The sequence below is a fragment of the Schistocerca piceifrons genome, chromosome 5 (genome assembly GCF_021461385.2).
Source record: "Schistocerca piceifrons isolate TAMUIC-IGC-003096 chromosome 5, iqSchPice1.1, whole genome shotgun sequence".
NCBI lineage: Eukaryota > Metazoa > Arthropoda > Insecta > Orthoptera > Acrididae > Schistocerca > Schistocerca piceifrons.
The window spans coordinates 677,004,151-677,017,527 of record NC_060142.1 but is presented as its reverse complement, the minus strand read 5'-3'; the positions used below and the strand labels follow the sequence as shown (position 1 = coordinate 677,017,527).

The window sequence follows — 13,377 nt, the reverse complement described above, 5'->3', positions numbered from 1 at the left end:
GCTGCGGAGATGAGTAAGGACGAACATTTGGGTAGCTTTTGAGCAGCTGACCTCCAGATGAACAAAGGGACTACCAACAGTGTCTTCTCAATGACTGTTCAGCAAATGTTGCTGCATATGGACCTCTGCAGCAGGCACGTAGTTCGTGTACCCATGCCGACCGCTGTTCACTGGCGACAAAGGTTGGAATCTGCACACAAATAGTGCCACTGAGTGGCGACAGATGGCCTTTTCAGATGAATCACGTTTTATACTCCATAGGAAAGGTGGCCATTGGCACGTACACCATGAAACGCCTGAAAACAAACACCCCGCAACAATCGTCGGAAGGGTCCATGCAGGAGAAGGGAGTGTTATAGTCTTGGGAATGTTTTCATTGCATTCCCTGGGTGATCTTATCATTCTTGAAGGCACAATAGATCGACACAAGTATGCACCTATCCTTTGGGACCATGTCTACCCGTACACACAGTTCATTTTTCCTTGGTACGATGGCATCGACAAGCAGGACAATGCAACATGTGAAATAGCTCACAGTGTACAGGCTTGGTTCAATGAGCACCAGGATGAGTTTACCATACTCCCCCAGCCACCAAACTCCCTGGATTTAAACCCAATCGAGAATTTGTGGGCCCACCTTGATCAGGCTGTTCATGTCGTGGATCCTCAACAGAAAAACCTAGTGCAGCTGGCCATGCCACTTGAGTTGGCAAGGGTCCACATCCCTGTCGGTACCTTCCAAAACCTTCCTGACTCTCTTCCTACACACCTTGCAGAGGTCTGTACAGCAAAAGGTTCAGCATTTAGACAGTTAGTCACTGGGCAGCGTACATGACTTGACGAACTTATACCAAAGAAATTATGGTACTAAATTTGTTCTTCAGACACCAAAGTTGAGTTATAGACAAGAGTATGTGATTCCCCCCCCCCCCCCCCTCCCCTCCCAACTTCATTTACCAGACAGTCAAATGTATCTGTGTGATCCTCACAATCCTAATGTACTCTCAGATTTCAACAGCGATTCTCTTTGCTGCAGATATAAATGATTAAATGCTCCACAATGGTACCATTCATGGCATATTTTGTATACGGACCTCAAGGGTTCTAATCTTCCCTTCCTGTTCCGCTATTTTCCTATACCTTGAACATAATCTGCAATACCATGGAAGAGACCTATTTACTTCCCTGATTCGCATGCCACTACATTCACCCCAATGTAACCATCTGCCACAACAGCTGCACAGAACCCCAGAACTGACTTTCCTATGGCAGCTCAAACACTTCTCACTCATGGTTGTTTACAATATTTTTTACAAAATTTATCTAGGCAATAACAATAATATTCTATTAACTACAGATCACAGCCACTAAAGTTATGTGGAACACTAATATACATGTATACTATTGATATAATAATGTAATGCAGTTAAACTAATGTTAAAAATCAAAATTTGTATATCCGAAAAATTAAGCCTAGGATCATGTATACGTGATACGTACTTTACGCGTTTTGAAAGGAAATAAAAGATAGAACTTAAAACTTTTAATTCCCCGAGTAGATACAGTACTAAAATAAAACAGACTCTAACTTTGTTACGGTGTAATATTAACTTAATTGGCAGTTATTAATTACTTATCTTGACGAGCTTAATATTAAAGCATGTGCGAGCTGCGCCAGTGCTGCCAACAGTCAAAATTTGTGATGTCATATCTCCGGAACTGTGTGGTTTCTGTGAATGATGTCTGCAAAATGTGTTGCAAATAGAGTTATTAATAAAGAAGTAACAAATTAAAAGGTCATTCTTGATGCAGCAGTTTTACTGCATAACAGTAAAAATGTAATAAGCGGTAAACATTTTTCCTTTCTCCATTATGTGTGTGAGGTGTCAGTGAGAAAAAGTCCCGTAAAGATTTGAAATCATACAAACTTGGTTAAACTTGGTTTCAAGTCACTACATGTTCCTATTCTCAAATACTGGTGGAATATAATATAACTATTTGTGCAATGTGAGCTACACTCCTTTTTCATCCCCAACCCTACCCCATTCAGAGGTATGTAGTTCTTAACCACACAGTGTTTCTTTCCAGACAGTAAGCGATACATGCACCAAGTTTGGTTGAAAGCAATCCAGCGGTTTAGGAGTAGATGTGAAACATACACATGTACGTATACACGTCCACTTTTATAATACGCATTGATTTAGAAGAGTTAATTTTGAGAGTCTTGCAACACACACTATTTTGCAAGGAATAAAAAATAAATTTGAATATAGTACTTACTTTATGTAGTCATATGATTCCTTAACATGGCGCAATTTCTCGGCCTCCATGTTACCAGTGAGTTCCTTTCGATAGCGAGCAATGAATGGTATAGTGTTGTCTGTGTCAAACAGGTTAATGACATTTTCAGCTATTTCAGGGCTTATTTCTTGCAGATCTGCTAGTAGTTCTGCATCTCTCCAGTACATATCTGCATGCTGAAAATCCCATGCAATGCTTATTTGAGTCTGAATTAAAATTACAGTGGTACAATAAGTGACAGTAAAATGAATGCAAAGTGGTAAGAAAAAAGAAATAGTTCAAGTTCAGTGATTAAACTCTGTCGCCTGAGCTGCTGACCCAAGTCCACACCATAAATTCAGGAGGGTCTGTCTGGGTAAAGGTCCTGTAATCTTTGTGTGTGACAGGGTGGGAATAGCGGATTGGCTTAAGCAACTGGTGCCAAAGGAGAAGGCAACGCTATAAGTCAAGACAGCAGCAACACTCTTCAAGACTATGAAGACATCAATTTTTGTACTGAAACTTATTAGAGATGTTCCTCCAAAGACATTGTTTGAGAACGTGCAGGTGCAGAACCAGAATGTCTAGACATATGACTAGAGAGTAATTAAACGGACAGTTGTATCTGATGGCCAAACCCCTGTGGTGGAAATTGCAGAGGCATTGCTGAAGGTAATGTGAGTGTGGGACCTGATATTGTACTTAGGGTCCTTGTAGGTTACTATCATGGTAATTAAAGGCATCAGAAATGACCATTAATGCAAGTTGGAGGCTAAAAGCATTGCAGATGAAGCTGCAACAAGGTAAGGGGGCAAGTTAGCATCTTGAGTGGCCTTCTGCAAAGACAAGAGGTGGATGTTGCCCTGTTCCCAGAACCCATTTATATAAAGGGGCCTTGGAGGAACTGGGGGTAAACTGTTTTACACTAGGAATCTAAAAATCCCAAGAGCATGCATTTATGTCAAAATGGAATTTCATTCACGATGATTGTGAACTTCTGTTCCAGCACTTAGTGACAATTAGGATGAAACAGTGTGAGGAAAGAAACATGGGAATTTGTACTGGCCTCAGCTTATCTTCCTTGAGAGGACAGTACTTTTCTTCCCCAGGGAGTGAGGAGACTGGTAGGCATGTTGCTTGCAGCTGAATTGGTTGGTTGTGATGCTAATGCCTGCAACCTCGTGTGTGGTATCAGTGACACCAACAGCAGAGGAGAGGAATTACTGGAATACCTACTGGAGAGTAATTCACAGATCTTGAATAGGGATAGGTAAATTACTTTCAGTAATAGAAGGGAGGAAGTAACTGACATAACTTTTGGGTCCTCATAATAGGTAGTTAAGACAAACGACGACACGTGGCACTGGAGCTGTCCTTATGGAACACATGTACCCCTCCATTAAGTGTGGGGTTTATATGGGTATTAAACAGACCACGGCCTTTAGGAATTCCAGGGAAACAGATTGGGACTCATACAGGAAAGACCCAAACCCATGCTTATCTACCGTTAAGTTTTGAACACAAACCAACAGATCTTGAGGATATGGAGGTCACCAAGAAGTACACAAACAGGAATGTACCCTGGTGGAACAATAATCTGAAATTGTAAGGGAAGCAGGTAAGAAGACTGTTCAAATTTGCAAGAAAGAAAGGACAATGGGCTAAACATGGAGAGAGTCTGGTTATTAAGGAAGCAAAACTATCATCATGGAAGGTACTCTGTGACAAAGTGGAAGGTCAGCTGTCAAAGCCATCCTTCACAAAATTTTCACAGGAATACCAACAAATCCAGGAGGCTTTCTAAGGAAGGAGGCTGGTGGGTACACATAGAAAGTGCTTGATATGTTGAATGTGTCCCTAAAGATTCCTTTCCCTCAGTGCACTATAGCAGATTATACATACCAAGATTTAGTCCCTGTGAGATACTGGTACCAATGGCAGAACTGGGAATCTACCAGAAAATATATTGACTTCAAGAAAATCCAGTGGGTGGTGGGACTATTTCACCTGATCAAGTCACCAAACCCAGAGGGAATGTTTCCAGCTCTACTGCAACAAGAAGGAGAGGGATTAATCAGACTCCCATGTAGACAGTTCAGAATCAATCTAGTAGCAGATGTCATTCCTTATGCTTGAAGGACAGTGAAGGTTGTTTTCCTTCCAAGGCTAGGGAAGGGAGATATGATCACACCAAGGCTAAGAATCACTACTCCTTTCTTCTAATGACTTCACAAAAACTGGTTAATGTGTATGTTGGGAATGGAAGTTAACTGAGGTTCCTCTCCCTTGAAAACCAACATGCATAACAACCAAACCCTGTGACACAGGACTTCATCACCTTGCTGGGAAAGTGAAAAAAGCTCTACACTTCCAGGAAATTGTTGTGGTGATCAACATCACAAGGGGGTGTCTGCAAGGACAGGATTTGTCGCCACTATTATGGAACCTAGAGGTGAATAAATTCATCAAAGAATTAAATGATAGAGATTACTTTGGCCAAGGATACACAGATGATTTACTCATAGTAATTCTTGGTAAAATTGTAAGTATGGTTAGAACAATGTTTCCTACCCCAGTTTTGTATAATGTTTAAAGTGCATTATGCAAAAGAGGTGCACGAAACAGGATCTAATGGATAGTTCCAAGAAAACTCATGCTCTCTTAACACTGATCACGAGGAAACATTCATCACACGTACTGGAATCTTAAGATCTTCGACAAAATTCTACCAGAAGAGGGGGTAATGAGGTACTGGGTAATCTTGAAAGAGAAACTTACATGGACTGCTCACATAAAGAATATATGTTCCGAGGCAAGAGGTGCCCCCATGTTGACTAGAAGGGCCTGTGGTAAAAATTGTGGTCGAAGCCCCAATAGCATGTAGTGGATATACATATGTAATAACATCTACAATAATTTATGGGGCTTCAGTATGGTGGAATAAAGTAGAACAGTAGGTTGCTTCTAAGGAACTTGGGAAGGTACATCAATTGGCCTGCCTAGCCATTAAAGGCAGAATTACTGGTATATCCATTGCTGGAATGGAGACAATGCTGGAGATGTCCCAATTACATCTTTGGGCAACAATAGCAGCCATGGTAGGGGCATACCAGTTAAAAACTGGAAAATACCAGAAACCTTTAACAAATCTAAAATCCCATACTAGCATATGAACATAGAAAGTATAGCAATGGTTGGGAAAATGCTGGTTGACTATACAATAAATTCCAGCTGCTTCAAAAAACCTTTAAATGTAACTATTAGAAGCAGGAAGTAGTGAAAGAATGAACCAAAATACTGTTCAGAATGCATAACCTGGTTTATTGATGGATCAAAAACAGACGGAGAGGCTGGGACTGGTACATGCGGGATACAGCCTAGACTATAGAACACAATCTCTCTAAGAGAAGATGGCCACAGTACTCCAGTGGAGATATTTGTTATCAGAATGTTTGTGAAGGAGAATATACGTAGGTGCTACAAGGGTCACAGCATTGTAGTAGCAGATGTCAACACACTCTGATAACAAGTCGTCAACTAGTTCAGTTAAGCTGTCAAAAATGTTCGTGTGTTGGTTACCGGGAGGACTATAATTAAATTTCTCTTCACTGCAGTGTGACGCCGGCCGCTGTGGCTGAACGGTTCTTGGTGCTTCAGTCTGAAACCGTGTGACCGCTACAGTCACAGGTTCGAATCCTGCCTCTGGCGTGGATGTGTGTGATGTCCTTTGGTTAGTTAGGTTTAAATAGTTCTAAGTTCTAGGGGACTGATGACCTCAGACGTTAAGTCCCATAGTGCTCAGAGCCATTTGAACCACTTGAACTGCAGTGTGATGCCCTATGACTGATGAAAACTTTCCTTAGTTACCAATCAAGCTTGACTGATGCACCTACACTGTAGAAATCATTCTGCCTCATTCATTATATATTTGGAATGTTCTGCTTCTGTTACAGTAATTTGACTTATTCTAAAATAAATGTTGTACTTGATATGCCAGAATGAATATTTCGTATCTGTATCTGGCAGAGTTATGAGCAATTCATACTCAGTTTGGAAGGCTATCAACAGCTCTTGCAACAGTGGTCACCACGAAGTGATACAGCCAGCAAGAATAAAATGCTATACAGCCAACTGATGAGCGATTTTTCAAGATCCAAGAATTTTTTGAGATAGTAGACATACCAGTCATATCAAGGCTCGCAGTGCGACTACCTCTGCTTTGGCCACACAATCCGGCATTATGGTTTGCTCAAGTTGAGGTACGTTTTCTCCGCACCAGAGTAAAAGCAGCCTTCACAAAATTCGTGATAGTCATCAGGAAATTGTACAATTGTAATGCCACAGAAGTACAAGACATAGTACTCAAGCCTGTGGAGACTCTATCAGAGGCTCTACATAGAGCTGATTCACAGGAAGAGTGAGTGAGGCAAGTACTTATGCAGGACGACATTGGGGACAGAAAGCAGTCTCTGTACCTTCAACATCTCTGTACCTTCAACACCTGCACAGCAAGGTCATTGCATGCACCATACCAGATACGCTGTTAAGCACACTGTGGAGCAGCATGCCAGCAACTAAAATAAAGACCATTATAGCATCCCTGACAGATATGTCACAACAAACTGTAATGGGCCTAGCAGATAGAATTCAGGATGTGACCACGCCATCCCAATGCAGTTCATCAGTGGCGACTTGCAACAGTGCATCGATAGCGACACATGTGAATTAAGACAGCCTCGCAAACAAGGTTGAAACACTGAGAAAACAGATAAGCCAGCTACTATCTGACACTTTTGCAGAATGAGGCGAAGCGCCTTCACATCGCTCCTGTCACTTGTTAAGACGATATCGTTATAGGCATGAGTCATCGACAGATGTAACCCGCTGACATAGACCTGAGTTACAGAGCTGCACGTAGTTGTACTAGTAGGCAGCAGAGGTCAGCAGTTGACGGACAGTGCTAGCAGTCATAGTCAAAACAATGTTGTAAAGTTATGTTTGACTAATATTTAATGTATTTGCATAATTATAATTGTTTTATATGTGTAGTAATTAGCAGTGTGAGTGTTGTATAAGTGAAGAAGAACAGAAGTAAATGAAAATTGTTTTGTTTATTCACGAAGTACCAGTTAAAATATACAGGGGATTTACTATAATTAAATGTGCAGTCAGTTTATGGTACTAATAAATTGTGAGTAGAACACAAAATTAATCGGTAATTAGTACAGACTTGGCAGTATTAACTGTAATCTTTATCGTAAAAATACACCTAAAAATTTACATTGCCAAGTTAAAACTTTTATTTCAGTACTAGCCACATCCCGTTTACTGGACAATTCTATGTATGTTGGAACCTGCAGTTGACAGTAGTGGTCTAGTATTTTCTACTACAGCTTTTAGCCAGACAAATGAACATTGCTGGACATTGGCAGGGCGGTAAAAAGTAACGTGCCACGTCCCAAGAAGATCCAGAAGTTGTTCCCCTAAGAACTCTCAAGCAGTTGGCAGCACAGCACGATATATGTTGGTATCATCAGAAGTTCAGTGACAAGGTGCTGAAATGCACTTCCCCATACACTTGCCCAAACAGCAATAGCAAATGGAAGTAGGCGCACCACATTGTCAGTTGCCATCCCTACATCTCTTTGTAGCTGCCAGGAAGACAGGGTGGAAGTTCCTACTGGGCACAGGACCTGATTTAACTATTTTTCCATAGATTCTGTTGCATATATATATCGGCTGATAATGTCGTTCTGCCTCTCTGCAGCTAATAACTAATCCATAGTGACCTACAGGACGCAGCACACAGAACCGGACTTAGGTTTTTGTCATGCCTTCACTTGAAACTTTTACCAAAACAGATGTGACAGAACCCATAATTGGTGCTAACTTTCTCGCACATTATCATCTGCTGCCACACATCGCCAACATATACCTTGGAGACAGCATCATCGGTCTATCTGCTGCCCCATTTCTATGCAGTGCAGCTGTGCATGGCAGCAAACTTTTCCAGTCAACAGGCAGCAAATACGCGGAGTTACTCGTGCAGTTCCCAGGTATCACATCAAGCAACTCCCAGGTGCTCCGAAAAAAGTACATCACAGCATTGTGCACTACATTAACACCACCACAGGCTCACTAACATCTTGAAGGCCGAGATGTCTTGCTTCAGCTACTGTCAAAGCAGAGTTCAATGCAACATTGAAGGAAGGCATCGCATGCACCTCCAGTATCCCTTGGTAGTCACCTTTACAATTGGCGTCAAAAAGTATGGTGTTTGGCGACCATGCACAGACTACTACTGCACCACGGCCTACACGCAACTTCCTGTGGCAGAAGAGGATGTATTGAAGAAGGCTATTATTACATCATTTGGCCTCTTTGAGAGTCGGTCCATGACGTTCGGCTTAAGAAATGCTGCAAAGACTTGCAGAGGTACACAGCCTCAGTGCTACAAGGTTTGTCATGCTGTTTCGCATACTTTGATGACATCCTTGTTTTATCAACCACAGTAGAGGAACACCAACAGCATTCAGTCAAAATCTTTAGACAACTGGGCAAATATGGGATTGTGTTAAATACTGCCATGTGTGTTTTTGGACAACCACAGATATCTTTTTTAGGCCACCTGATATCCCTAGCAGAATTGTTAGTGCTTCCAGAAAAAGTAGAAGAAATATTGACGATTCTAATGCTGGAAGCTGCGAAAGAACTGCACTACTTTCTGAGAATTCTCAATTTTTGCCGGGGGATTCAAGAACCTCTAACCACAGCATTGCCTGGCCCTAAACTCAGGAGAAACATACCAGTACTGTGGAGGAAGCTATGAGCACTGATTTCAACACAGCCAATCAAACTATAGTGAAAACAGCACTACTCATGCACCATTAATTAGAAGCAACTCTCACACCGGTGTTAGATAAAAGCCAACTGCCATCAGTGCAGCATTACAATAATGCAAAGACGGAGAGTGGCATCCACTTGCATTTTACTTGCACAAGCTCTACACCAGGACAAAAATGGAGCACACAGAATCTCTAACTACTTGCTCTTCACCAATCTATTAAATACTTTTGCATACAGTGGGAGGCGAGGCAGTTTGCAATTTACACAGACCACAACCATTCATCTACGTCTTCAGGCAGAACAAGGATAAAGGCTCGCCATGACAATACAGTAATTTGGAATTTATTGTTCAATTTAGCACTGGCATATGCCACAAATCAGGAAATGACAAGGGTAGCCAACAGTCTACCCCGTGTAAACAGTATAACAGACGCAGTGGATTTTACTCAACTTGCCAAAGCACAAGAGTCAGACCAGGAGTTTCAGGATCTGCTGAAAGCCACTTCCTACAACCTTCAGCTGAAACTGGTACGACATTTCTGCCATGAACAGCTGAACTGCAAAGTCTCGAATGGGGCACCTCATCCATTTCTACCTTCCTCATTCCATAGACACGCTTTCGAGAGTCTGCACGATTTATGTTGTCATGGTTGTACATTAACAGTGAAACTGTTCGCTAGTCTTTTGTATGGCCTGGTATACAGAAAGGTTGTAAAACCTGGACTCATGCATGTGTCCAATGCCAGTGTAGCAAAGTACCTTGCCATGTACATGAACCTGTGCAAAATTCCCCAGACAAAACTGCATGATTTGTGCTTGTACATACTAATGTGGTAGGACAGTCAGTGCCCTCAAATGGCCAACAATATCTGTTAACAGCAATCAACTGCTTTACTTGCTGGTCAGAAGCCATACCAGTCAACTCTAACTCAGTGCAAAACACTAGGCACTGCCTTTGTTTCGCAGTGAATATCCCAGTTCGGTTGTCCGCTACACATCACAACAGACCACGGCTGACAATTCGAATCTCAACTATTTGACCAGCTGAGCAAATCCTGCGGTGCCATACACAACCCAGCAAGTAATGGAATGACTAAACACTAGCACTATTCATTAAAAGCTGCACTAATGTGTCACAAGTCAAATTGGGCAACAACTTTACTGTTGGTCTTGCTTGGTCTGTGAAACACTTGCAAATACAAGCTGAACTCTTCATCATCTGAGCTAGTTTATGGAGAAGTACTATGGCTTCCTGGTGAGTTCATGATCCACACTTGGTCTCGATGGAGGATACCAGTCAAACAGACTTCATTTCTCAACGGAGAGGGCGAAAGATGCAAATCTGACCACTTGCAGCATTGAAACAAGGGGTATCACAAACCTTTGTGCACTGCAAATTACAGACTAGTAAACACGTGATGTTATGCAGAGGTGGAATGAAACAGTCACTGACACTTCCGTACACATGCCCTCATTGTGTCATTGGCACAAGTGAAAAAAGCAATACATACCTCAATTAACAGCAAATAGACCAGCCTTTGTGTTGCCAGAACTACCACAAATGCATGCTTAATGCAACCAGCTACAGTGTGCTGTGAGTACAAAAACCTCCACTGGAAGCAGAAGCTCAACCAGAGCGCCAAACTTGTTCTGCATGGCACATTCACTTCCTGGTGCGATCCGTGGATGATGCTCCACTCTTCCCAAGGAGGATGGTGTAGCGGCAGACATCAGCACCCTCTGATAACGAGTCATTAGCTTATTTGTTCAGCTAAGTTGTCAAAAAAGTTCACGTGGTGGCCACCAGGAGTGTGACACTCTATGACTGTTTTGTTCCAACAAAACCTTGCCTTAGTTATTGATCAAGTTTGGCTGATATGCTTGTAACAATTGTTCTGTCTCATTCATTCATAATATGTTTGAATTGTTCTGCTTGTGCTACTGTGACCTGATTTATCCTAAAATAAATGGTGTTCCTGATTTGCTGGAATTAATATTTCATATCTGTAACTGGCTGAGTTGTAAGTGCTTCATATTCAGTTCAGAACGCTATTAACTAATCTTGTGACAAAACCATTCAGATAGCCAAGTAGCTCTGACACTTCTATCAGCCTCTGAAACAAAATTGAATATTGTTGTTCCATAAAAACACGGGAGAACTGCCGGATATCAGTAACGTCCTGCCACGATATTTCGGCGCAGAGTCTTCTGGCCATCTTCAGTTGAGTGCCACTGTAGTAGTACTGGCGAGTAAATATTGTTGCTGGATGGCATGAATCACTTCCGAGGGTAGGAAAGCATCAGGTTAAACCTGCTGTGGGTCCCTGGCTACTCAGGAATTTGAGGTAATGAACAAGCTGAGAGGCTGGCCAGGACAGGAACGAAGACTCCATTTGTTGGACTGGAACCTGTCTTAACCATCACTAAGGCAATGCTAAAAATCAAAACTAGGTTGCTAGAGCAGGAAGCAGCAAACAGAATATTGGACTAAGCTCAAAAAACAAACACGTGGCAAGCTAATGATGCCAAAGACATGTTTAAGGAGAAGTTCTGCAAACCTTGACTTGAACAGGAGACAGACTAAACTGAGGGTAGGACTAATAACAGGCCATGAGAACTTCAGGAAACATCTGCACACAATGAGTACAGAATAAGAAGACAATAAGTGTAGACTATGCAATGAGGGGAATGAAAGTGCGCTACAGAATATTTGGGTCATTGACTCAGTGCTGACACCTGTGCTGATAAACAGTGTTTTGGCCACTATGAAATATTTATCATTCAGTTTTAATAAAGGACTGAACTTCTCTTCATTATGGCATAGTTACTGTGCTGCATCAAATGAAACAATAAAAGGGTTTTCAGCAGTAAAAATGCATTGAGTAAACTCTGCATAGGGTTGATTTTAGCACATACAAAGTACACGAAATGTAGATAAGATAACAAAATTTTATTTAAAATTGAGAGAAAAACAGTATCTCATTTTGTTCGCAAGTCATTGATTTTTATAACCAATGGATGGTTGCACATGATGCACCCATTTCCATCCCTGTGAATCAGGAATTATATGGTCAAAACAATTGTCAAATTTCATAAATGACCCACGACGTTAAAATGAGTTTTTTTCCAAGTGGTATGACACAAAAAGGCACATACGTTGTATGATAAATACTCTGTTCTTTATTCATCAGACATGGACACAACTCGTTCACAGCAGTGGAAGGGTGGCAGCTCAGGACACATACAGACGTCAATAGCACTGTAGGGAAACCTAAGTGGCATGTGTATGCACATGAACGTCCACAGCACCTGGGGAACGGTGGAGTAGAATGTGTATACAACTCCACAACAGCGAAAGGGTTGGCTTTACTAGATGATAAGGGGGAAAAGTGCACAATAAACTTAATTTCAGTGCACACAGCAGCACGCTAAGAACACTGTGTTTGGGCTTCTCACATAAATCAAATTAAACCAAAGCCTACAAAATGTCATGGCTATTTACTGGAGAATAGAAAAACTGGAAGAAGTCAAGTTTATGGGAAGATCAGTATGGGTTCTGAAGAAATGTAGCAACACGTGAGGCAATGCTGACCCTGTGACTTATTTTGGAAGTTGCACTGAAGAAAGGCAGTCTAACTTATTAGCATTTGTAGAGTTAGAGAAAGCCTTTTACAATTTTAATACACAAATTAGTTACAGAAGAACAGAAAGACTTGGGGAATATCATTATGGGTTTCAGAGAAATGTAGGAACTTGCATACTAATATCGACAAAATGAGTTACCTTAGAAGATAATTGCAAAAAGACAAAACTATAATTATAGCATTTGCAGATTTATGGATAGTTTCTTACATTTTAACTCGACTTTCTTCTTTGAAGTTTGAAGGTAACAGTGTTAAAATACAAGAGTGAAAAATTATCTACAACTTGTACAGAAGGCAGACTGTCATTGTACAAGTCAAATGACATGATCCTAAAGGGAAGCAGTGGTTGAGAAAGCTGTGTGACAAGCCTTGTAGCCTATGAACACCAACAAAAGTAAAATGTGGGTAAAGGAATGTAGTTAAATAAAATTTGGTGATGTTGAAGGAATTAGATTAGGAAATTAGACACTGAAAGTAATAGATGAGTTTTGTTATTTGGTCAGCAAAGTAACCTATGATAGCCAACACAGGGAGGATACAAAGTGCAGTCTGTTAAGATCAAGGATGAATTTAAATGTTAGGAAGAATCTCCTGAAGATATGAGGGA

The 13,377-nt window shown here is 41.3% G+C and overlaps 1 protein-coding gene across 2 annotated transcripts in view; it reads right to left on the bottom strand.

Annotated features, from left to right (window-relative positions):
* Window positions 1–13,377, bottom strand: part of LOC124798282 (S1 RNA-binding domain-containing protein 1) — a 240,498-nt gene that overhangs the window by 169,779 nt on the left and 57,342 nt on the right. For both annotated transcript variants that reach the window (XM_047261605.1, XM_047261606.1), the window contains one exon: window positions 2,281–2,477. In XM_047261605.1, the coding sequence (XP_047117561.1) occupies window positions 2,281–2,477 (197 nt within the window). The remainder of the gene's footprint in view (window positions 1–2,280; window positions 2,478–13,377) is intronic.